At 40.6% G+C, this 23,591-nt stretch overlaps 1 protein-coding gene across 1 annotated transcript in view; it reads left to right on the top strand.

The window, feature by feature from the left end:
• The window catches only part of LOC124717272 (nuclear RNA export factor 1-like), a 158,419-nt gene that overhangs the window by 46,930 nt on the left and 87,898 nt on the right, over positions 1–23,591 (top strand). The window contains exons 7-8 of the mRNA XM_047244085.1: positions 2,645–2,771; positions 10,875–11,074. Of these exons, the coding sequence (XP_047100041.1) occupies positions 2,645–2,771; positions 10,875–11,074 (327 nt within the window). The remainder of the gene's footprint in view (positions 1–2,644; positions 2,772–10,874; positions 11,075–23,591) is intronic.

Genomic DNA, 23,591 nt, shown 5'->3' with positions numbered 1-23,591 from the left:
ATTTCTTAAATGCTCATACAACCCTGAGAGCCTTGAGCCCTCTCATGGAATATGACTGCTCCGATTCAGAAAGTGTTCCACTAGCAAAACTGTTTATCTTAGTTGTCAGTTTCGTATCATTTTCAGTGATCTGAAATAAGCATGCTTCTAGTCTCTTTGCAACTGCATCTGTACTCAAGCAAAAATACTGTGGCATGACAGGTTGTGTAGTATGTTTGCACATAGTAAGGCTTCCTTTATTTTGTCGTAGAAGAGTTTCTACTCTTCTGACACCCAGTGAAAACCTTGTGCTACACAGGCCGCGTAAAGCACAAGTGGAAATAGCACTTTTAAAACTGTCCCAAGCTTTTTCATGTATTGGCTAGTCCCTGAGATGAAAAATGATGCATCATAATTTTGAATTTATTCAGGCCACAGTAACAGTAATGAATTGGAATAATCATGCATACTTCAACAACCTTCCATTTATCCTCTAGCCATCCCTGCTTCGGTGTTTAGCACATTATCTGAATTTAATTTTTTTATTTACCAAGGAAAATCGCAAAACAGCTGTATCGCTTGAGAAGTTACTTCCTTTAGACAACAAATTTCAGCATCTCATTAATGCTATCTTCAGGCCCCTATGCACTCCATGTATAGACAGTCAGTAAATTGATACCTGCATAACTGGAGCCATCCAAGATATTGATGGCTCCAGTTATGCAGGTATTGATATATCTGATTGTCTACACAGGGAGTGTGTAGGGGCATGAAGATGTCGTTAATGAGATGTCGAAACGGTTGTGTAAATAAAATAACTTCTCAAAACATTTGGCTGCTTGGCGACTTTCCTTGGTAAATATTTGATCGTCCGCTGGCCCATACACACAATGGATCAACAGAGATTATTTTTTCATGGTCTGTTTCATCATACAAGAACTGTCACACAGTGATGCAGCTACCTTTTCTAATGAACTTCTTAGCTCTTTGCTTGGTGCCTGCTGTGGAGACAGTTTGAGGGCAACTGCTCTGAGGCTCAACTTGGATGTTTGTGTTCCCACCATCTTTTTACACTACTGCACCATTGCACACATCTCCATATGCTCGCTAACAACTAGTATACGAGAAAGGAAAGAGATCCAAGTGTGAGAATTACAGATGTACACATTGTTATGTATGCATGTAAGGTCTTAACAGGCACTCTTTGACTAAGGTGTTTACAATACGCAAAGTGTAACAAAAAGGTATGGTTGACATTTCGGGAAACATTTCTCATGCACAGTGAAGAAAATATGTTATATAGATGTGGGCTTTATTTCCATGCTAGAGCTCAATTTTTACAACCCTTCAACACATTAATTATGGGATACTCACAGGAAAAGTACGTGTCGGGACAGTATGAAAGACTTTACTAAATGAAATGTTCAAAATTCCCTCTGTCAGGAAAGATATGTGCGTCAAAAAGCTATCAGACTGAATCCCTGATGCGCTGACATATCCCTGGGAAATTGCGTATTGTTTTATAGCCTTCCACAATATGGGCATATAGACTCTGTACTTATTGTACCAGTGTTCCATACACAGTAGCTTTCAAATTTCCTCACTGATAAGAGACTAGTGGGTTTAGGTCCAGAGAGTGTGCAGACTAAGGAACTGGTGCAGACTAAGGAACTGGTCCAACTCTACCTGTCCATCCATTGTTTAGAGGCCTATGGCATTAATACTGAAATGAGCAGCAGCTCCACTGTGCATGAAGTACACTGTTTATTGCACTTATAAAGGCACTTCCACAATATAGGCACGAAGACACTGTACATCTCGTACCAGTGTTTGATATGCAGGAGCTTTCAAATTCCCTCGCCGATAAAAGTCTAGTGGGTTCAGGTCCAGAGAGTGTGGAGACCAAGGAACTGGTCCACCTTTACATGTCCATCCACATGTAATCCATTGGTTAGAAACCTATGGCATTAACACTGAAATGAGGAGCAGCTCCACTTTGCATGAAGTACACTATGTGTTGCACTTGAAAAGGCACTTGTTCTAGCAGAACAGGTAGAGTATTCTCTAAGAAAGCATAATAAGTTTCCCTGTTGAGCCCAAGCAGAACAACATAAGGCCCTAACAAACAATCACCAATAGCACTGACCCAAACATTGACAGAAAATCTTTGTCAATGACACAACTGCACAATTTAGTTTGGGTTCTCTATGTGTCCTACCATTGCATTCCAACCTCCTTTCACAGTTTAACTTGTACTCTTCAACTATCTGAATAACTTCCTTTGTCTCATCATACATTCTTTCTGGCTTGTCATCATTTGCATAGCTTGTAGTTATATAAACTTGTAAATTTTTAGTACACTCTTTGAATTTCATTTGTAACAAATAGTTGCTCACAACTTTTGTTCCATTGTATTCCAGAGTGAAACTATTTATATGATTTGTTTCTGTAATATTTAATATTTACAATAGTTCCTTCTTCACAAAACCATTTCAGTGTTTTATATTGTTTTGGACACTTTGCATCTTAACCTACTAAGTTTGTTTAATTTAGTTGTCTGTGAAGTTATCGTTTGTTTTTTATTTGCTGTGTTGTTTTTTTTTTCCTTCAGCTTATTTAGATAATTTTCTCTGTGCTATCTAATACAGATTTTTAATTGCTACAGATTATATTGAAAGTCCAGCTTCATGCCAAGAAAGTCGACCTCTCTGCAATTCTGCTGAGAATTATCAGTAATAGGCTCAGTTCTTGGAAAACATGCTTAGATCTGTCAAACCTGACTAGCATTCCTGGTGAGTATGTGCCTTCAACATGTATGTTGGTGCTATGGAGCTGTGCGTAAATTTTATGCCTTTTGAATGTGCTTTTCAATGAAATTTATATTGGCTGTGAAAGCAGTTATATGCTATTTTACTGTGGCTTATGTAATAGGTATTGAATGCATCTTACCTCCAATATTGCTTAGATAGTTTGATGGCAACTTTTTTAAGTTTTAACTTTTCTGTCGGTGGTTACCCTGAATAAACACTCTTTGTCCGCCCCCCCGGTAGCTGGTCAGCGTGACAGATTATCAATCCTCTGGGCCCGGGTTCGATTCCCGGCTGGGTCTGGGAATTTTCTCCGCCCAGGGCCTGGGTGTTGTGCTGTCCTCATCACCCTATCATCCTCATTGACTGCAGGTCGCCAAAGTGGTGTCGAATTGAAAGACTGTAACCCGGCGAACGGCCTGCCTGATTGGGGGGGGGGGGGGAGGCATAGACATACGATTAAATAACTAAATTAAATAAATAAATAGGACAGTTATGAAATATTAGCATATGAGGTGTGTCCGTAAAACAAGGTGTGCAATTTTTTTAAAATAGAAAACATGAGAAAACATGTTTATTGGCAATGAATGTTACATTGATGGAAAAACTGGACTTCAGGCATTTTTCAATGTAATCGTCATTGCAATCAGTGTACATTTTCTTGTGCCCTTTTCATAGAACACCCCCAACCTCATTTTTCAACTCCTTGTTGATCTGGAAATATGTCCACCCAGGTTTGACTTAAACTCAGAAAGCAGATGAAAATCTGCTAAGTCCGGGCTGTGGGTGGATGGGTGAGGGTGTCCCATCCAAATTGGACCAGGAAATTGGCTATTTCATGGGCAGTATGGGGATGAGCATTGTCGTAATGAAAATGCAGTCCTTAATCAGCATTCCCCCTCTTCGATTTTGAATGGCACAATGTAGTTTGTAGCAAGCAGTGTTTATTGTTGTTCCGGTAGGCACAAACACACCTAGTAATAAACCTTTTCTGTCCCAGAACACGCTGGCCATCGCTTTGCTGGCAGACATGTTTGTTTGAACTTAAGCAACTTTGCTGAATTTGAATGCCACCACTGACAAGATTTTTTTCCTTGGTTTCAGGTGTGGTGTAACATACCCAGGTTTTGTTGCCAGTGACAACTGAATCCAAAAACTTACCGCCCTGTTTTGCAGAGCGCTCCAGGAATCCGCAGGCCCCTTCAACAGATTGCTGTGTATAGTCTTCAGTGAGCATTGTGGAGGACCTACCTTCACACACCTTACAGTAGTGCAGATGTTTGATCAAAATCTTGTCAGTCATGCTCGTATTGACATCCGGGAAGTGCTGGCATGGCTCGCAAACTGTCACATGCTGATCTTCAAGCATTTATTTCTCCAATTTTTGCAATTGTTTCAGCCGAAACCAAAGGCTGACCAGAATGCTCTTTGTTGTGGACATCTGTATGTCCATCCCTGAACCCTCTGACCCACTTTTGCTCGTTTCTGATGTCCATACATTGTGACCCATAGACTTTGCATAACTGATGACGAAATGTCAGTTGCCCTCGGCAGTCAAAAAACTGATCATTGCACGCAAGTTGCACCTGGCAGGAGAAGCAAAGGGGAGTTCCATTGTGAAGGCTGCCCAGTCAAGACCGTGCATTGCAATGGGCTAAGGATGGTGGGGTTTGAAGGGGGGGAGCCGAGCTACATGCCAGTGTTGCCACATATATCATAAAAGTGCTCCTCATGGCTTCAGCAACTTGAATACGTTATTTTATGGTCATGCCTCATATATATAAAATTAGTCACTCTCTAAAGAGAGAATTGAGCACTGCAGATGGTGTAGAACTGCTACCACGTATTCCTGTGGCTGTCCATTGCTGATGTAAATTCTGGCATTGAAGTGACGTGAATGTTCCAGTCCATTGTTTGGAATCAGTATATTAACATGATTTGATGTGGAAACGTGACAAAATGACAAAGGCAAGTTACCATGTTTGGATGTGCCCTATACCGTACTGTGTAGGAAGTTCACAATATGTCGTATCGACAAGGACATGTCCGACACTTGTAAAAGGAGTCGTGTACCATACAAAGCAGTGTTACATGACAGAAGGACAGCGGTCATAAAAAGATCCTGGGAGATGTGAGTGTCACGCATTGTCAGTGACAGTTTCAAACCTGACACAAATTATTGCTGTTTCTGAATACTGCTTCATTTCAACCAGTTTCCAAGTGAATATAGTGTAAGGAGCAGCACAAAATGGAGGTTCAGAGCGTATGGAGGGTACATTTCATGGTGGATGTAGTTCAGTGGTTGGGATGTATACGCTCCGGGACAAATGGGAAATCCAGGAAAAATTTGGTAATTTTTTTTCATGCGGGAAAAACAAGGGATTTTTTTAATCTGGGAAAAACCCAGGAATTTTTTAGAATTGAGAGACTTTTTTATTGTTTTAATTTCCAGTTAAATTTTTATAGTTTTGACTTGTAAGACTTGATGCCCTAACAAAGAATTTTACATTAACCCACTGCACCAGAATAATACAGCAGCAATAAACATAAATGAGAGAATAACACCAAAACAGAAAACTTCAGTTGCAAAGAAAATGCACATTTTATGACAATAAAACATAGTGCACACATAACTGCCAACAGCAAAGTGTGTCAAAGGCTTTAGGGCAAAGACTGTGCAATACTTCGTAAGAACAGACTGCATTTGATGAGTGTGATATCACAACTATTTACATTTCTAACAGGTTCTGTGAAAATATTGCGAATGGTGGTTTGGGAAGCATTGCTTTTGAAGTAAATTTTCTATTTATGTAAGATCAATTATGTTATGTGTGAGAATGTGTGATGAATTTCATAAATCATGGAGCGTGATTCAGTACTTTTGAAGCTACTGTGCTGCTTTTGGTGGAATTGGTATAACTGTTTTCGTAATACAAGAATATGCCGTATACGTGTTGCTGTGCATCGAAGGGCTTTCCAAATGCATTGTTTTTTGTTTAACAAAAAGGCCAATAGTATATTTGAAATCTTAAATTTTTGTGTACCCATCGTGTATGTATCTTAATTTAAACTATGAACTTTTCCTATTTGTGTGTTCACAATACTTGACAGTGATGTTGCTGTTGGCTGACTACATCGTGTGTCCTGTGCTCTGAATATCTGCCGTCATTGGCTGGCTAGATCATGTGACAGGAGCTATGATTGGCTGACAAAAGCACATCATGATCTCGATTTCAGTGCTTCTGAAGCTACTGTGCTATATATGGTGGAATTCTTATTTATGTTTTGTAATTCGAGAATTGCAGTGTACAGGTTGCCACACATTGAAGATCTTTCCAAAAGCATTGTTTCTTGTCAGCTTTTGTTCGCTAAAGTACCAGGAAGTTGTATGCCGATGTATAAAATCTTTACCACTTGAAGGATTGGAGAGTTTTACAGCTCAGAGAGAAAGTGTATTGTCACTTAACACAGAAAAAATGTACTTTCTCTTGGGATATAGCTTATTTTCACCCAGGAAAGAGTGTATTTTTAACTGAGAAATCTGGGAAAAATTTGGGAATTTTTTTTATTGTCTGCATATACATTCTGGTGATGTTTTGAGAGGTGCTTTTCATATCATGATTTGGGCCTACTTGGTCAGGTTAACATTAACATGAATTAGGACTTCCTTTCAGCATTCTCAGTGACTGAATGTTGTTCTTGCGCTATGGCTTTATTATGAGTACCCTGCGGACACATGTATTGCAAGATGTCACGAGCAGTGTTTGTGTTGTTGCACGCATATAGCCGAGGTTTGATTGACACTTGGGCTTCCTATTTTGTCTTAACTGCCCAACTAAATTGCTCAATCTCAATTCTATAGAAAATATCTGAGAGTGAAATGCAAGAATTAACATCGCTGAAATTTTGTAACTGTATGGGACCTAATTGGCAATGAGTTGCTTTATATGTCATAGCTGGAGAAACTCAAGGATGCTGTTCCATAGCAAATTGAGACAATTACCAGGGCTACAGGCCGTATTATACAGTATTAGTTGATGTCTTGTGGGAGTAACTAATGTTTTGTTTGTGTGCTTACAAACAACCTTGTGGGGAATATTGGAAGCTTCACAAAACTATATGCTGTTGTATACAGAGAAGTCTCAGTATTGTAAAACTAAAGTGAAATGCAGGAAGCCGTGCTGAGGAGTGACATTTTGTGCAAAGACTTTACAGTTGACACTCAAATTGGATGCTAGGTAGCAGTCATGGGAGGGCTGTAGGCCAAATGCTGCAGGAAAAACTAGGAGTACAATACAAGGTCACAAGCATTGTGAAGCCTAATGCTGAGCTTAGCCAGGTGACAGAAAATGTAGGTGCTTTGTGCAGAGATTTTGATGTAGAGTATCAGTTACTTATAATAGGAGGAGCAGGAAACCACATGGATGGCAGCTTAGAGTATGGTGTTGAAGGTGACCACTGTTTTGTGGAGGTTTTACAGTGCTGTGACCAGTCTGGGTTAATGCAGCTGTCAGCTGCATAAACAGAGAACTGAGTCGATTGTTTTTGACTGAAATGAAATCTCTTATCTTTGCTGTACCTGTTACTGCAATTGGGAGATGGGGATATTCAAATCATGTCCTGCACCTGAATAGGAGAGTGAAGTACACATTAGCTGAGCATCATCCAAAAAGTCTGAGTGGAGCCACAGGCACACAAGACAAAATTGATGTGATTACTGGTGTCAGAGGGTCAAATTTTTTTTAGGTTAGACCCTAGTTATACACAGTCAGTCTAGAAAGAAATTAAAACAGAACAGGACCGTAATGTATCTAAAAAAAATTAAAAAAAATTAAAAAAAAACACCTGCGATCAGGCCCTGAAGGCCACACGATTGTTGACGGATCGCCGTGTTGTTCTCAGCATTCATCATCAGTTGCTGCATAAGCATGTATGAGGTGTGATAAAAGACTAAAAGAAATTTTAGTTTTTGTTAAAGAGTCTTTATTTATTCATCATCAACAGCTTTGTCTCCTTCAAAGTAATCCCCCTCAAATGTGATACACTTGTGCCGGCATTTTTTGCTATGTTGGAAGCACATCTGGTACTCTCATTTCGTTATTGTGTTCAGCTCCCTCAGTAATTCTGTTTTTATCTCATCATTGGTGGCAGAACGTGGTGCTCTTCAGCCTTGGGAATAGGGAGAAGTCATGGCCGGCGAATATGGTGTCCGAGGCAACATAACATTTTGTTTTTTGTTTTTTTTTCCCCAAAAAATCATAAACAAGCATTACGATTTGATGGGGCCATTATTCTGATGAAATGTCCATGCGAGGTTTTACCACAATTCTGATTGTTTTCTGTGGATTGCTTCACGCAAATGTCACATAACTTCCAGGTAGTATTCCTTATTGACAGTACAACCATAAGGTGGGAACTTATGATGCGCTATCCATTTTCTATTGAAGAAAACAGTGAGAAGAACCTGTCAATTTTTCTTTTTCAATCTTAGATCTTTAGGCAGTTCCCATTGGGATGATTGTGCTTCAATTTTGACATCATTCCCATATAATCATGTTTTATCACTTGTTATAACCATCTTTAGAAGTTCTGGATTGTTGTTGACTTCATTCAGCAATTCCTGTGCGATGTCATTTTTGATCAAAATTGAACAATTTCGGAACAAACTTTGGTGCTACACATTTCATGCCCAAAACAACTGAAACAGTTGCTTGGCATGAGCCATAGGATATACTGAAAACATGAGCAACCTCAGTGATGGCGGATTGTGATTCTCCAGAAAACCATTTTCTTTACTTCTTCAACATTGTTGTTAGTAATTGATGTGCTAGGGCATCCAGGGTGGTCATCATCTTGAATGTCTTCTCAGCCCTCTTTGAAACATTTATACCGCTCTTAAACTCTTGTCTTACTCATAATAGATTTACCAAAAGTGACAGTCAACATGCACTATGTGATCAAAAGTATCCGGACACGTGGCTGAAAATGACACTCAAGATAGTGGCACCCTCCATCGGTAATGCTGGAATTCAATATGGTGTTGGCCCACCCTTAGCCTTAATGACAGCTTTCACTCTTGCAGGCATACATTCAATCAGGTGCTGGAGGGTTTCTTGGGGAAAGGCAGCCCATTCTTCACGGAGTGCTGCACTGAAGAGAGATATCGATGTTGGTCGGTGAGGCGTGGCATGAAGTCAGCATTCGAAAATGTCCCAAAGGTGTTCTATGGGATTCAGGTCAGGACTCTGTGCAGGCCAGTCCATTACAGGGTTGTTATTGTCATATAACCACTCTGCCACATGCCATGCATAATAAATAGGTACTCGAACATGTTGAAAGATTCAGTCGCCATCTCTGAATTGCTCTTCAACAGTGGGAAGCAAGAAGGTGCTTAAAACATCAATGTAGGCCTGTGCTGTGATAGTGCTATGCAAAACAACAAGGGGTGCAAGCCCCCTCCATGAAAAACACGACCACACCATAACACCACTGCCTCCGAATTTTCTGTTGGCACTACAGACGCTCGCAGATGACGTTATCGGGCATTCGCCATACCCACACCCTGCCATCGGATCACCACATTGTGTGCCATGATTCATCGGTCCACACAACATTTTTCCACTGTTCAATTGTCCAATGTTTACACTCTTTACACCAAGCAAGGCATCATGTGGCATTTACCGGTGCGATGTGTGGCTTATGAGTAGCCGCTCAACCTTGAAATCCAAGTTTTCTCAACTCCCGCTAACTGTCATAGTACTTGCAGTGGATCCAGATGCAGTTTAGAATTCCTGTGTGGTAGTCTGGATAGATGTCTGCCTATTACACATTATGATCTTCTTCAACTGTCGGCAGTCTCTGTCAGTCAACAGACAAGGTCAGCCTGTATGCTTTTGTGCTGTATGTGTCCCTTCATATTTCCACTTCACTATCACATTGGAAACAGTGGACCCATGGGTGTTTAGGAGTGTGGAAATCTCGCATAAAGATGTATGACACAAGTGACACCCATTCACCTGACCACGTTCGGAGTCCGTGAGTTCCGCAGAGCACCCTATTCTGCTCTCTCACGATGTCTGATTACTAATTCGCTGGTATGGAGTACCTGGCAGTAGGTGGCAGCACAATGCATCTAATATGAAAATCTTATGTCCAGATACTTTTGATCACATAGTATATCAGATGATGTGCTGCAATTTATTCCATTTTTGAAGCAAAATGTAATGAAAATCTTTGAGCCATCTTTTTTGACTGTCAACAATAAATGAAGTATTCAAAACAGCTAAAATGCAACATACATCAAGAACATGTGTACCAACAAGATAAAAAAAATTGAAAATTGAATAATAAAGCCCACAAAATTAAAACATTCCTGTTATCCACCTCATATGTAACAGTTTCAGAAAAAATTAAATTAATGTGTTTCATCAGACCATTAGGAGGCGGAAAAACAATATAGATGGAACTTATTTATGCTAGAAGATGTGGAAAATTCTGAAGAAGTGATAGATGTTCTGTGCCGCTCTGAACACCATAACTACTGGGATGGATACATTAAATATCAGGGCTTATAGACTAGCATCCTTTCTGTGTAGAGTTAACAGTGAAAAAAGACGAGTTGTGACATATATAAAAGTTAGACATGAAGTCAGAAATATTGAAACAAACAGTTGTTGTGTTGATTAGAACCTAGGTGGAGTGCCAGTCGTGTTGGGGGACAAAAAAAGAAAAAATCAAGATTCAGTGTGCAAATGAATGGCAAAATGAAAATGCTACTGGCGCTCAATATGCGCTGATTTGAAGTGTGAAGTGGTCTGTAAATTGATAAGGAATATGAAGATATTCTAGATTTCTCCAATAATTTCCCTCAGGATTGATTTCCTCGTTCACACAAGCCTCCACCCGTCTCATCAACCCATTCCCTGTGATGACAGAGGGGGTACAGTAATCATTGCTCACAGACCTGCACTTGCCATCCACTTGCGGGCCACATTGTTGTACTGTAATGGAGCTTGCACATCTTTTATGGATTAAACATTTTTGTATATACCTGTTGTGCATGAATTATTGTTTGTGTACTTTTTTTAGAATTTCAGCAGGTGATGTATGACCCATCACAAACCCATTTACTGCCGCAGTTGATGAAAATGGTACAGGAGGTGGCTCCGAACCTCATCAGCCTCAGTCTTGCAGGAAATGAACTGTGGACACTGGACCATCTTACAAGCGTCTTTGCAAATAAACCCAAATGGTGGTCACTGAGAGTATTAGATCTGACCGACAACAAGGTAAGTGTGTACTGATTTTTATTTGTTTACATGGTACTGGGTCTTCATGCATGGAATGCACGTAATGGAGGGAGGATACATCCATCGTGTGGTTGAGGCATAAGGCAATCAGAAGGTACATAAACAAGATTGGAAAGATCACTGAGCTTTCAGGTAATGTCCTGCTTTGGAACTGTGTGGCAGCCAGACTGGGAGACGGATGTTTGGTCAACAACTAGGTCATTAGAGACTGAACAGAAGCTCTGATTGGTGCTCATAGTTGATGGCTCAGAGGGGGAGATAATCCAAAAGATGTATATTTGTCAGTAATGTTGTGCAGAATCAGGGATTATTTAGGATATTTTCCTCATGTATTTAAATGATGACTGTCAGGTATTTTAGAACTGTGAATTTTGAGTGGTGTTTTTCAGACTAGTAGTATCTAGTCTTATGCCTGTTCCTTGAAATGCTGGTTTGTTGCATGTAACAGAGGTTGAGGGATGTGACTTTGTGGAGTGCATCTCTTATAGCCTTCTATACCCGGGCCGCTAAAACATTGCACTTGACGTTCGCGCATGAAGTTGGCAGTGTAACAGAGTAACAAGTGAAGAACGATGGGTGCTAGCAACGAGTTAAAATTTCATAGAGTGGCTGAGATACTAGTTACAGCGCTCCTAGCGGCAACCAACGCTAACTCGGCCGCCATGCTCTCCTTAGTCAAAACATTAGGAAAGCGTTACTGTTGTTTGAATTGGAAGTGTGTCAGCTGTTGTGATATTACTGCAATATTTAACTTTTCTAGTTGAAAATATAAAGTCAACATGCCTGCAGTGTGTTCAGCATTCAACTGCACAAATCGCAGCGATAAAACAACAAATATTTCATATTATAAGTAAGTATATTAGTACCGAAATACGACACACGTTTTTTAATGTTTATTAAAGAGTCATTTGCATTGGAACTGTAATTATGCTTAAGACAAATGCAGGAAGTAATTTATTTATCGTTGATTATAGATTTCCTTTAAAAGCTAAGGAAATTACGAAAAGATGGGTTATAAATATGAAGCGAGAAAACTGGTTTCCTACTACAGCCAGTTACCTCTGTTCAGCTCATTTTGAAGAGAAATATATGTACCACACAAATGTCCAGAGGCGCCTTTTGTCAAAAGCAGTACCTACTATCTTTAACTTACAAAAGCAAGATAAAGTATTACGACCACAACCCAGAAAGCGATCTTTTGACAATTTGCAAGATAGTGCTATTACAGTGACATCATTAGCACAAAGTAAGTCAATAATTTAATTTTACTCCGTGTTCTCATTACTTTGAATTACATACTTTCTATTATAATCTTATGGTGTAACTCTGTTATAAACTTATGATGTAACTGCATTCTTTCAGTGCCTGTCGGACCCACATCTGTTTCTGCTGACCACAATTACTGTCTACCAAGCCCTAAGAAGTTGAAAACACAATATAACAGAGTACAAGCAGAGCATGTGCGACTAAAGAAGCGGATAAAGCAAATGAAGCAACTTAGTGTGCAGTTACAGACTTTAGTGTGCAGTTACAGACTTTAGTTGCTGGTTTGAGAAGAAGGCTATGTAGTTCAGTTTCTGATATGTTAAACAGTGAACATGTTGTTGGTTTGTTGAAGGAGCTATTGGAACTTCAGTGCAGCGCTAAAGTATGCCATTATTCTCAGCAAATAAGGAAATTTGCCCTGACCCTACACTTTTATTCTGCCAAGGCATACAGCTACTTACGAAAATTTGTGAAATTACCCCACCCAAGAACGCTTCGACTTTGTTATTGAATTACTATGCTTGTGTTAACTACTTCTGACACATATTTCAAATAAATTCTCGTTCACAGTGTACTGGTTTTTGAGGCTTTGACTGTTTACTTTGAAATAGCGACAAAAATATCACATTTCTGCGCCCGTTACTGTTTCTAATAGTTAACCACAGCATGTTTAGATGTTTCACTGTAATATTCTGGTGGTACCTGCTCTAATTGCATTAATTTATGGGCAACAAGTAACGTTATAGTGGATGGACAGACTTATTTGAGTTGTCTTGTAGTGTTATCTACATCGAAAAGTTTAGCCATATTTCGACAAAAACATCCCTTTTTGCTGCCAGTGTACACTGAAATCACTGCTGTCTATTGCTTGTTTTAGAAAAAATAAAGCTAGTAGGGGCTATTTCAAGTAAGTCAAATGCAGTTACAAGGGGGCGGGACACAGCATACGAATGCCTTGACTAAAGAAAACATGGCGGCCAGAACTTCAATTTGCTTCAAACATGGCGGACCTATAGCCACTCTTTGGGCGCTAGGCATTCAGCGTGGGGCGCCAGCCAATCACAGCGCAGTGAGCACTGCTGTTACTCACGTGCTGTGACGTCAAAGTTCCCGCGTTGCCGGCTTTGTTTAGTGAATGTGTATACAACGTGAATTGTATGTTGTTTACCGCGTGTTTTCGTTGTGCTGTGTGCCATATCGTTGTGACTTTTGTTACGTTGTGAGTGTACATACTTGGAAAATGCCACCGAAAAGACTTCGTTCACTTAGTGAAATCCTTTGTGTCGAGGGGTGCCGCTAAACAGCCAGGCACTGGAGTTATTACGCAGAACTCGTGAGTTTTACGAGCAGGAGAAAAACTACGTAAGCATTCATGGACAGCCGTCAATTCCTGCCGACAAAGTGGTGGAACGTACGTCGAAAACTCTTGCTATTAGTGCAAGAACCGTAGTAAGTAAGGGAGTATTACTACAGAACTTGGAAGATACTGAAGTGAGCCGTAATGATTCCGAGCTGTCTGGATCAAATAATACATTTTTATCAACCCCGGGAAAGAAGAAAAAGCGACCTAGTCCTATCACAGATTCAGATTCTTTCCAGACTGATGCAATTCGTGCTTACTACAGCAGAAAAGAGTATCCGACTGTAGCTAAGTTATTAATCTCTTTAAAAGAAAGTGAACTCTTCAGGGGTGGTAAAACATCACTAAAAATTGTGCTAAAAATATGGGTTTCTGTTACGAAACGCTAGACGAACGCAAAGTACTATTAGAGAGGGCACATATTGTTACAAACTTGTGGGCAGAGACATTCATTCCATAATTTGGCTAGACGAAACGTGGATTAATGCCGGGGACGCTGTCAGTAAATGTTGGACGGATAACACACCCAGCAGTAGCGGCAATCAGCCGACGGGAAGAGGAGCTAGATTAATTGTGGTTCATGCAGGCTCCTCCAGTGGTTTTGTCCCTGACGCACTTTTAGTTTTTAGATCGAAAAAGACTGGTGATTACCATGAAGATATGGATCACACACGATTTGTTGAGTGGTTCAGGAACCTTTTAAAACAATTTCCTGTCCCTTCAACAATTGTAATGGACAATGCTCCATATCATTCGGTGATACAGAACAAAGCCCCAACCACAAATGGTCGGAAAGAAGTTATGGTGCAGTGGTTACAGGCTCGAAATATTGCAGCGGATATGAGTATGACAAAGGTTCTGTTGTATTCTCTTGTTAAAGAAAATAAGCCTACGACACCTACATATGTAGTAGACGAAATTGCCAAGGAGCAGGGTCATACTGTAATAAGGCCGCCACCGTATCACTGCCATTTCAACCCTATTGAGTTAATATGAAGTGATATAAAAATGTATGTAAGGAACAACAACAAGTCCTTTACAATAACAGAGGTGGAAAAGCTGTTGCGTGAAGCTCTTGTGACTGTGGATGCAGCCTCTTCTAGGACTTCTACAGTATAGTGAGTACGTAATATTTTGAGAAGGAATCGATATCCAGAAACGTACCATGTACGTGTGACAGCCGTCTTGAAAATGTTTGCTTGCTAGGTACGTATGCAACACTGTAGCCATGGTGGTGAGTTTCCACGAGCGATGCTTTCTAGAATGAATCAGCACAGTTTTAGAAAGCATCACTCGTACGAAATTCAGCTTGCCATTTTATCACATGATATACTGAGAATTATGGATAAAGGGCAACAGGCAGATCCCATATTTCTAGATTTCTGGAAAGCATTTGACAGGATGCCCAATTGCAGGCTGTTAACGAAGGTACGAGCATATGTAATATGTTCACAGATATGTGAGTGGCTCAAAGACTTCGTAAGTAATAGAACCGAGTATGCTGTCCTCGACGGCAAGTGTTCATCACAGACAAGGGCATTGTCAGGAGTGCTCCAGTGTGATAGGGCCACTGCTGTTCTGTATATACGTAAATGATTTGGCGGACAGTTTCGGCAGCAGCCTACACTTGTTTGCTCGTGATGCCTAGGTGTATGGTAAGGTGTCGAAGTTGAGTGACTGTAGAAAGATACGAGATGACTTAGACAAAATTTCCAGTCGGTGTGATGGATGGCAGCTACCCCTAAATGTGTAAAAATGTAAGTTAATGTGGATGAGTTGGAAGAGCAAACCTGTAATGTTCAGATACAGTGTTACTAGTCTCCAGCTTTACACAGTCAACTCGTTTAAATAACTGGGTGTAATGTTGCGTCGACTTCGGTTTATTGGGAGAATTTTAGGAAAGAGTGGTTCACCTGTTAAGGAGAGCACGTATAAGACACTGGTGCAATCTGTTCTTGTACTGCTCGAGTGTTTGTGATCCGTACCAGATCAGATTGAAGGAAGGCATTGAAGCAGTTCAGAGGAGGGCTGCTAGATTTGTTACCAGTAAGTTCAAACAAAATGTAAGTGTTATAGAGATGCTTCGGGAACTCAAATGGAAATACCTGGAGGGAAGGCAGCGTTCTTTTTGGGAAACACTAGTAAGAAAATTTAAAGAACTGGCATTTGAAGCTGACTTTCGAACGATTCTGCTCCCCGCCAACATTCATCACACCTAAGGACCACGAAGATAAGATACAAGAAATTAGGGCTCATACAGAAGTGTACAGACAGTTGTTTATCCCTCACTCTATTTGTGAGTGAACAGGTGGGGAAATGACAAGCAGAGGTACATGGTACCCTCCACCATGCACCTTGCAGTGGCTTGCAGAGTATCTATGTAGATATGGATGTAGATGTATGGTTACCTCAGATTGGCTGATGTCATTTGATGTGTATCCTACCTCTCTGACTTGGTTCAAGCCTCATTCGTGCATCTGTGAGCGTTAAAGGAACATGGTTGAGTACATGTTTGCAGATTATACGAACATGGTCCTTCTGATCGGTGAAGCTCATGTTAATGGAAGAGCTGCTCGCTATGTTTATTGAGATCGTTCTTTACAATGTACAACGCCATCACATATCCTTTTTGCTACAGTTAAGCAAAGGCTTCGAGAAAGAACCCTTTTTGCTACAGTTAAGCAAAGGCTTCAAGAAAGAAGTACCTTCACCATCAGAACCCAGACTGTGGTGTTCCAAGGAGATGCCACACACCTGAATTGGAAGAGGCCGTACTGCTTCACATTAAAGAGAACCCATCAATGAGCATGAGCAGTTTCTTTGCCTGTTAATGAGTGTAATTGTAAAACAAGTGATGCACTGGATCACACCTAATCAATTACTTGCAAAATGGTTGTATTAGCAACATGTTTCCACATGTTCGTAGCACAGAAGCAGTACATTTCCAGACATGGGTTCCAATTCAAAATATTGTCTGCTCATTCCCCTCTACAAGTTCTGGAGATTTGTAACGGGAATTACTGGACACCCTGTATTAAGCAAAAAAGTACCATCATCAGAACGACATGCTTGTAGAGTCCTTCAGTTTACATCATCAATACATATTCTGCTTCACTTGGAGATCATATTCACTGAAGATAAACAGGATGTGTTGGGAGCTGAAATTTGTGAAGCATAGATGGGAGCAGTTTCTGCAGTTTATGTATCTGCAACATACAAGGATTGACTGGCTGCTAATAAAGAAATACCAGCCATTTGATGTCACATTTCAGATTCCATTTGCAAATCAAAATGTAACCAATGGATGTACATTTCTGCTGGAGTTTTCAGAGTTCTTTTACGTGCTCTCATCAACACAAACTATTTATGAATCAGAGTGGCTCGTAAAGGAACTGTGATGGCTTCAGCACATTGAGGGCCACAGAATCACTCCTCTTCTTCAACATGTATTCATCAGAAGTTTGAACGAAGGCTTTTCATTTTATTCTGGCTGGTGATTGTTGTTCGCAGATTGTTCTTATTTGTGTGGAACAGTGGACAGGTATCTACTTTCACTGTCTTTAAAATTCGTGGAATTAACAAATCAGAAAAAAAGAAACACACAATAATACTATTCAAGTTTGTTTTGTGTTTTGTCAGATCAGTTGGCCAAAGTGCTAACGTGAGGAAAAATTTGAATGCTTGGAAAAAACTTGATGTATTAACAGTGAGATGAGGTGAAACAAAGCAACAAATGAAGAAAACCGCTGACAGTTGCATGGCTGTTGCACGTGTCTACCCGTATTGGATAGGAGACTCCTGCACCCATGCACGGAGGCCCGTGTGCACAATTCAGGGGTGTGTGTGACATTGTGTTGGTGCTTGCACCTCTTTGCCCCTTTGTTCGAAGGTAGCATGCACCTAGTGTGCACAGAAAGCTGCACAGGTGTAAAGACATCTTACCTGAATGAAGAGGGAGGCGCGAGGACAGAGGTAGTGGTGGATGTGGGTGTGGCTGTGGGTCAGTTCTAGAGAAGATTGAGGCTGGGATATTTGCTGGATTGAAGGGCATGTTTTACTCCATTGAGTGTGTTATTCTGTACAGATTCTTTAGTACATCATTATACACTCTAAGACAAAAGAAAAAAAAGGATACATCATGAAGGAATTATCCAAATGGGGTGGAAATTGGTAGATGTAATGTACATATTTAGACAAAACAAATAATTTCAATTTCAGAAAAATATGATGATTTATTGAAGCGAAACAGCTTCACAAATTGAGCAAAACAGTAATGCTTTGGTTGAGCTGGTTAGAGCGCCCTGCCCATAATTCTCAATTAGAGAGAGATCCAATGACCTTGCCGACAAAGGTAGGATTTGGCAAACGTAATGACAAGCGGTAGAAACTGTCACTGTTTGCGGGCTGACATTGTCTTGCTGACATGGCTTGTCATAAAGGATGGCTTGTCATAAAGGACAACAAAGCAGGATGTAGAAAATGGTTGACGTGCCACTGTGCTGTAAGAGTGCTACAGATGACAACCAAAGGGGTCTTGCTATGAAACGAAATAGCATCACAGATCATCTCTCCCAGTTGTCAGACTGTATGGTAGGCAACAATCGGGTTAGTAACCCACCCCTGTCTGGGGCATCTCCAGACAGGTTATTGCTGGTCATTGGGCTCTGATTTGAAGCAGGACTTCTCACTGAAGATGGTTCTACTCCAGTCAGTGAGATTTCATGTTCCCAACACCGCTGCAGACAGACTTGTTGCTGTACAGAGGTCAATGGTAGTTGGCGCAAGAAGCACCATGAGCTCAACTGACTGTTAATGGTCATTGTGGTCACTGAAGTGCCAGTTCCACGTTGGATCGATGATAATGATGAATACACGGATGTGAATGCTTCTCTGAAGATTGCTTAGTCTTGACGTGCTGTCATCTCTCTAGGTTAACCTAGTCCTTCTTGATGTGTGTTCGGCCGTGGTTCACCCATTTCTGCCAGTGTAGTCAAATAGTGACATTAATCCTATTCAAATGTCAAGCAATTCACTTATTACTCCAACCAGCTTCTTTGAGCCCAATTACATATCCTCTCTCAAATACTGATGTCTGTACATTGTTCACATTCCTGTTTGTGAGGCATAGTTTTATGCCCTGATATTGACATGTTCCCTGTTTACTAACGTTGTCTGATGCTTTGTGAAATTGCACTGCAGCATCACACATTCATCCATGGGCCGCCAAAATTTACAGTTACCTGTATCAGTTTGTGACCAGTTTGCACAACTCCTTTGTAGTGCATTTTATTTTTTCTATGTACATTTTCTCTTACAAGGCTACTGTAGACTACTTCTTTCTTTAGTGACTCCATTGTAAGTGCTGTAAAGGAATTTGGTACCACTTCTCTAACTGCTCTCATATAATATACAAAGACAATTTGTATTTGTAATTTGTATATTGTCTGTAAACATATACATTTTTAACTGGACACCATCAAAACTTCTGTCAACATTAATGTCAGAGAGGTAGTCTCTACATAAAATGAATGAATCTGAATGGGACATTTCATTTGTCTGAACTGATGTCACAACTGTTGTCAAAACTGTATATCCTCTGAGGTCTTGGAACTTCTTTGAAGTAGGTCGGTGATACTCAACTTTGGTGTTTGTGACCACACAGATACTCGTGAAGTTACTGCAATGGCTGTCTCATCTTGAACACGTGTGTTGTCCCTTGGCGTGATTTTTCATATACAAAGAAAATTGTGATCTGTACAGTATTTGTGCTCTCCTGTGTGAAAACGTGTTTTAAATGTAGTTATAGACAAACTAATGATCACTTCATGACAACTATTTACTTCTCTTTTCCTCCCTCCTTTTCCAAAAATGTTTCTTTTCGCAGAATGAGCTCTTTTCTCTTACCTGATAAGTTGATTCCAGTTGTTTCTCTGTGTGTTTTATCTTCCTGAAAACCTTTGAATTCCATAACTTCTGGTCTCAATTTGTCTCTATTGAGTAGGGTCTTGGGTTCAAAATGCATTTTTTTCCAAATCCTTTTTTTCCTTGCCACACCACCCAGTTTCTGTGTCCATTTTGCTGTTTTGGAAGAATGTGTGGACCTTCTTTGTTAATCTGTCTTCCTCAATTCTCTCGAGATATCTGTAGAGTACATAGTGTCTTTTCCTGATCTCATATCTTATTGGAGGGGATGAATATGAGCACATTTCCTTATTTAGTCTCAAAACCCAATTGCAATCTTTGTTCTTGACTGGATCCGATTATTCTTCTTTCCTTTTTTTTCCCAAACATTATAATGCCATTTTGCATATAAAAGTAGAGTTTCCAGCCCACAGAGGCTGGAAAGAATATGGAGGATACACGTCACACCTCTGTAGCGGCATGTAACACCACAACAATTCAGAGAAACTGACAGTTGGGAGGGCTGATCCAGATGGCACATGCTATGGGGCAGATTTCAAAGTCAGGCATGTCATCCTCGGCATCGTCTTCCACCATCAGGTGGTTGACTCTGCTCTCGGCCTCAGTTTGGTGACGGCCATTCGCTTGTGTGGACAACTGGTTGGTGATTGTGTCAACATAAGCTATAGTACTGCTGGTATATGATATGGTATGATTTCTTTCGCAGGTGGCCATGTCCCTGATATGACGGGATAAGCTAGTGGCAGATAGGAATGGAATACGCTAGATGAGTACTTGAAATAAGTCAAGGTCTTCCTTGTGGGTATGACATTTATGACAAGTGTTTTAGAGCAAATGTGATCTAAGAAAGACTTAATCCAAGAGCTCAACAACATTTTCAATCATGTTTATGAACCTGTTGACAGTTCAGTGCATGACTATACAGTGAGCTGTTTCCTTTACCCCTTCCAGGACTTATTTTTATTTTTGGTCTCATACATATTGCAAAAAGTGTGTATTGAACTGTGTGATCAGTTGAAGTCACTGTCTTGCATACCGTTGGATTTTCACATATTTTTTAATACTAAGGAAAAATATATTGTCTCTTTTTGTTGCAAAGACTTCTAGGAAATCATGTTGTGAAAGAACAGTTCTCTTTCTGATAGGAGGTTAGTCAATAATTTTTATCTTACCTAACAGTTTACAGATTGAAACTTCCTGGCAGATTAAAACTGTGTGCCCGACCGAGACTCGAACTCGGGAGCTTTGCCTTTTGCGGGCAAGTGCTCTACCAACTGAGCTACCGAAGCACGACTCACGCCCGGTACTCACAGCTTTAATTCTGCCAGTATCTCGTCTCCTACCTTCCAAACTTTACAGAAGCTCTTCTGCGAACCTTGCACTCCGCTGCAGAGTGAAAATCTCATTCTGAGTTTACAGATTCATCAAACGACTGAATTTCCATCATTATGTATTTGACAGCTGACGGTTGAGACTGCTACTACAATACACAACCCATTGTGGACAATCACCGGCTTAGGCAGTATTCTTCATCATTGCTGGCTATTGTAATCTAGCACAACTGGAACGTTAGTGTCTCACACAACAGCCAGTCTGGTGTCAATACTGCAACTGTTGTATGCAGTGTGTCTTTTTGTGTATTCACTTCTTAAAATATTTCATAAAATTTGCCAATGAATTATGATGTGGCCAATACATTAATTTTTTGTGCATCATATATTATACTCAGTCCAGTGTTCTGTTAGAGGCATTTGTCATCCAGTGCCTTGGTGTTTATAGAAGTGACTGGTGTACTTGGGTTGTTGATAATGTGTAGAATATTGTGATAGCCTGATTGTTATCTTCCTGATGTCTTCAGCGTGTGCACTGCATTTGGCACAACAGGTGAGCACGCATGTTACTCTCAAGCACTGAGTGCTTTTCTCTTGTTCTGTTGTCATTTTGGAAATTAAACTGACATTGCCACCTCAGAACCTCTCAGACAAACAGAAGCTAAGCGATGTCAAAGTTAGCGTAAGGAGGGCTATGCGTGAAGCGTTCAGTGAATTCGAAAGTAAAATTCTATGTACCGACTTGACAGAAAATCCTAGGAAGTTCTGGTCTTACGTTAAATCAGTAAGTGGCTCGAAACAGCATATCCAGACACTACGGGATGATGATGGCATTGAAACAGAGGATGACACGCGTAAAGCTGAAATACTAAACACCTTTTTCCAAAGCTGTTTCACAGAGGAAGACCGCACTGCAGTTCCTTCTCTAAATCCTCGCACAAATGAAAAAATGGCTGACATCGAAATAAGTGTCCAAGGAATAGAAAAGCAACTGGAATCACTCAATAGAGGAAAGTCCACTGGACCTGACGGGATACCAATTCGATTCTACACAGAGTACGCGAAAGAACTTGCACCCCTTCTAACAGCCGTGTACCGCAAGTCTCTAGAGGAACGGAGGGTTCCAAATGATTGGAAAAGAGCACAGATAGTCCCAGTCTTCAAGAAGGGTCGTCGAGCAGATGCGCAAATCTATAGACCTATATCTCTGACGTCGATCTGTTGTAGAATTTTAGAACATGTTTTTTGCTCGAGTATCATGTCGTTTTTGGAAACCCAGAATCTACTGTGTAGGAATCAACAGGGATTCCGGAAACAGCGATCGTGTGAGACCCAACTCGCTTTATTTGTTCATGAGACCCAGAAAATATTAGATACAGGCTCCCAGGTAGATGCTATTTTTCTTGACTTCCGGAAGGCGTTCGATACAGTTCCGCACTGTCGCCTGATAAACAAAGTAAGAGCCTACGGAATATCAGACCAGCTGTGTGGCTGGATTGAAGAGTTTTTAGCAAACAGAACACAGCATGTTGTTATCAATGGAGAGACGTCTACAGACGTTAAAGTAACCTCTGGCGTGCCACAGGGGAGTGTTATGGGACCATTGCTTTTCACAATATATATAAATGACCTAGTAGATAGTGTCCGAAGTTCGATGCGGCTTTTCGCGGATGATGCTGTAGCATACAGAGAAGTTGCAGCATTAGAAAATTGTAGCGAAATGCAGGAAGATCTGCAGCGGATAGGCACTTGGTGCAGGGAGTGGCAACTGACCCTTAACATAGACAAATGTAATGTATTGCGAATACATAGAAAGAAGGATCCTTTATTGTATGATTATATGATAGCGGAACAAATACTGGTAGCAGTTACTTCTGTAAAATATCTGGGAGTATGCATGCGGAACGATTTGAAGTGGAATGATCATATAAAATTAATTGTTGGTAAGGCGGGTACCAGGTTGAGATTCATTGGGAGAGTGCTTAGAAAATGTAGTCCATCAACAAAGGAGGTGGCTTACAAAACACTCGTTCGACCTATACTTGAGTATTGCTCATCAGTGTGGGATCCGTACCAGATCGGTCTGACGGAGGAGATAGAGAAGATCCAAAGAAGAGCGGCGCGTTTCGTCACAGGGTTATTTGGTAACCGTGATAGTGTTACGGAGATGTTTAATAAACTCAAGTGGCAGACTCTGCAAGAGAGGTGCTCTGCATCGCGGTGTAGCTTGCTCGCCAGGTTTCGAGAGGGTGCGTTTCTGGATGGGGTATCGAATATATTGCTTCCCCCTACTTATACCTCCCGAGGAGATCACGAATGTAAAATTAGAGAGATTAGAGTGCGCACGGAGGCTTTCAGACAGTCGTTCTTCCCGCGAACCATACGCGACTGGAACAGGAAAGGAAGGTAATGACAGTGGCACGTAAAGTGCCCTCCGCCACACACCGTTGGGTGGCTTGCAGAGTATAAATGTAGATGTAGATGAAAATATAATAAGCTTGATCCATTAGGATGCTCTTAAGGACCACCATTTAAAGGGAAAACCTATATTATTATCATCATCTACAAAAATATTTTGCTTGTGCACATTATGACTAAAATTTCGAACATTCTGAAA

The sequence above is a fragment of the Schistocerca piceifrons genome, chromosome 9 (assembly GCF_021461385.2).
Source record: "Schistocerca piceifrons isolate TAMUIC-IGC-003096 chromosome 9, iqSchPice1.1, whole genome shotgun sequence".
Classification (NCBI taxonomy): Eukaryota; Metazoa; Arthropoda; class Insecta; order Orthoptera; family Acrididae; genus Schistocerca; species Schistocerca piceifrons.
Note: the sequence above shows the minus strand (reverse complement) of the source record. Positions and strands in the feature narration are given on the sequence as shown.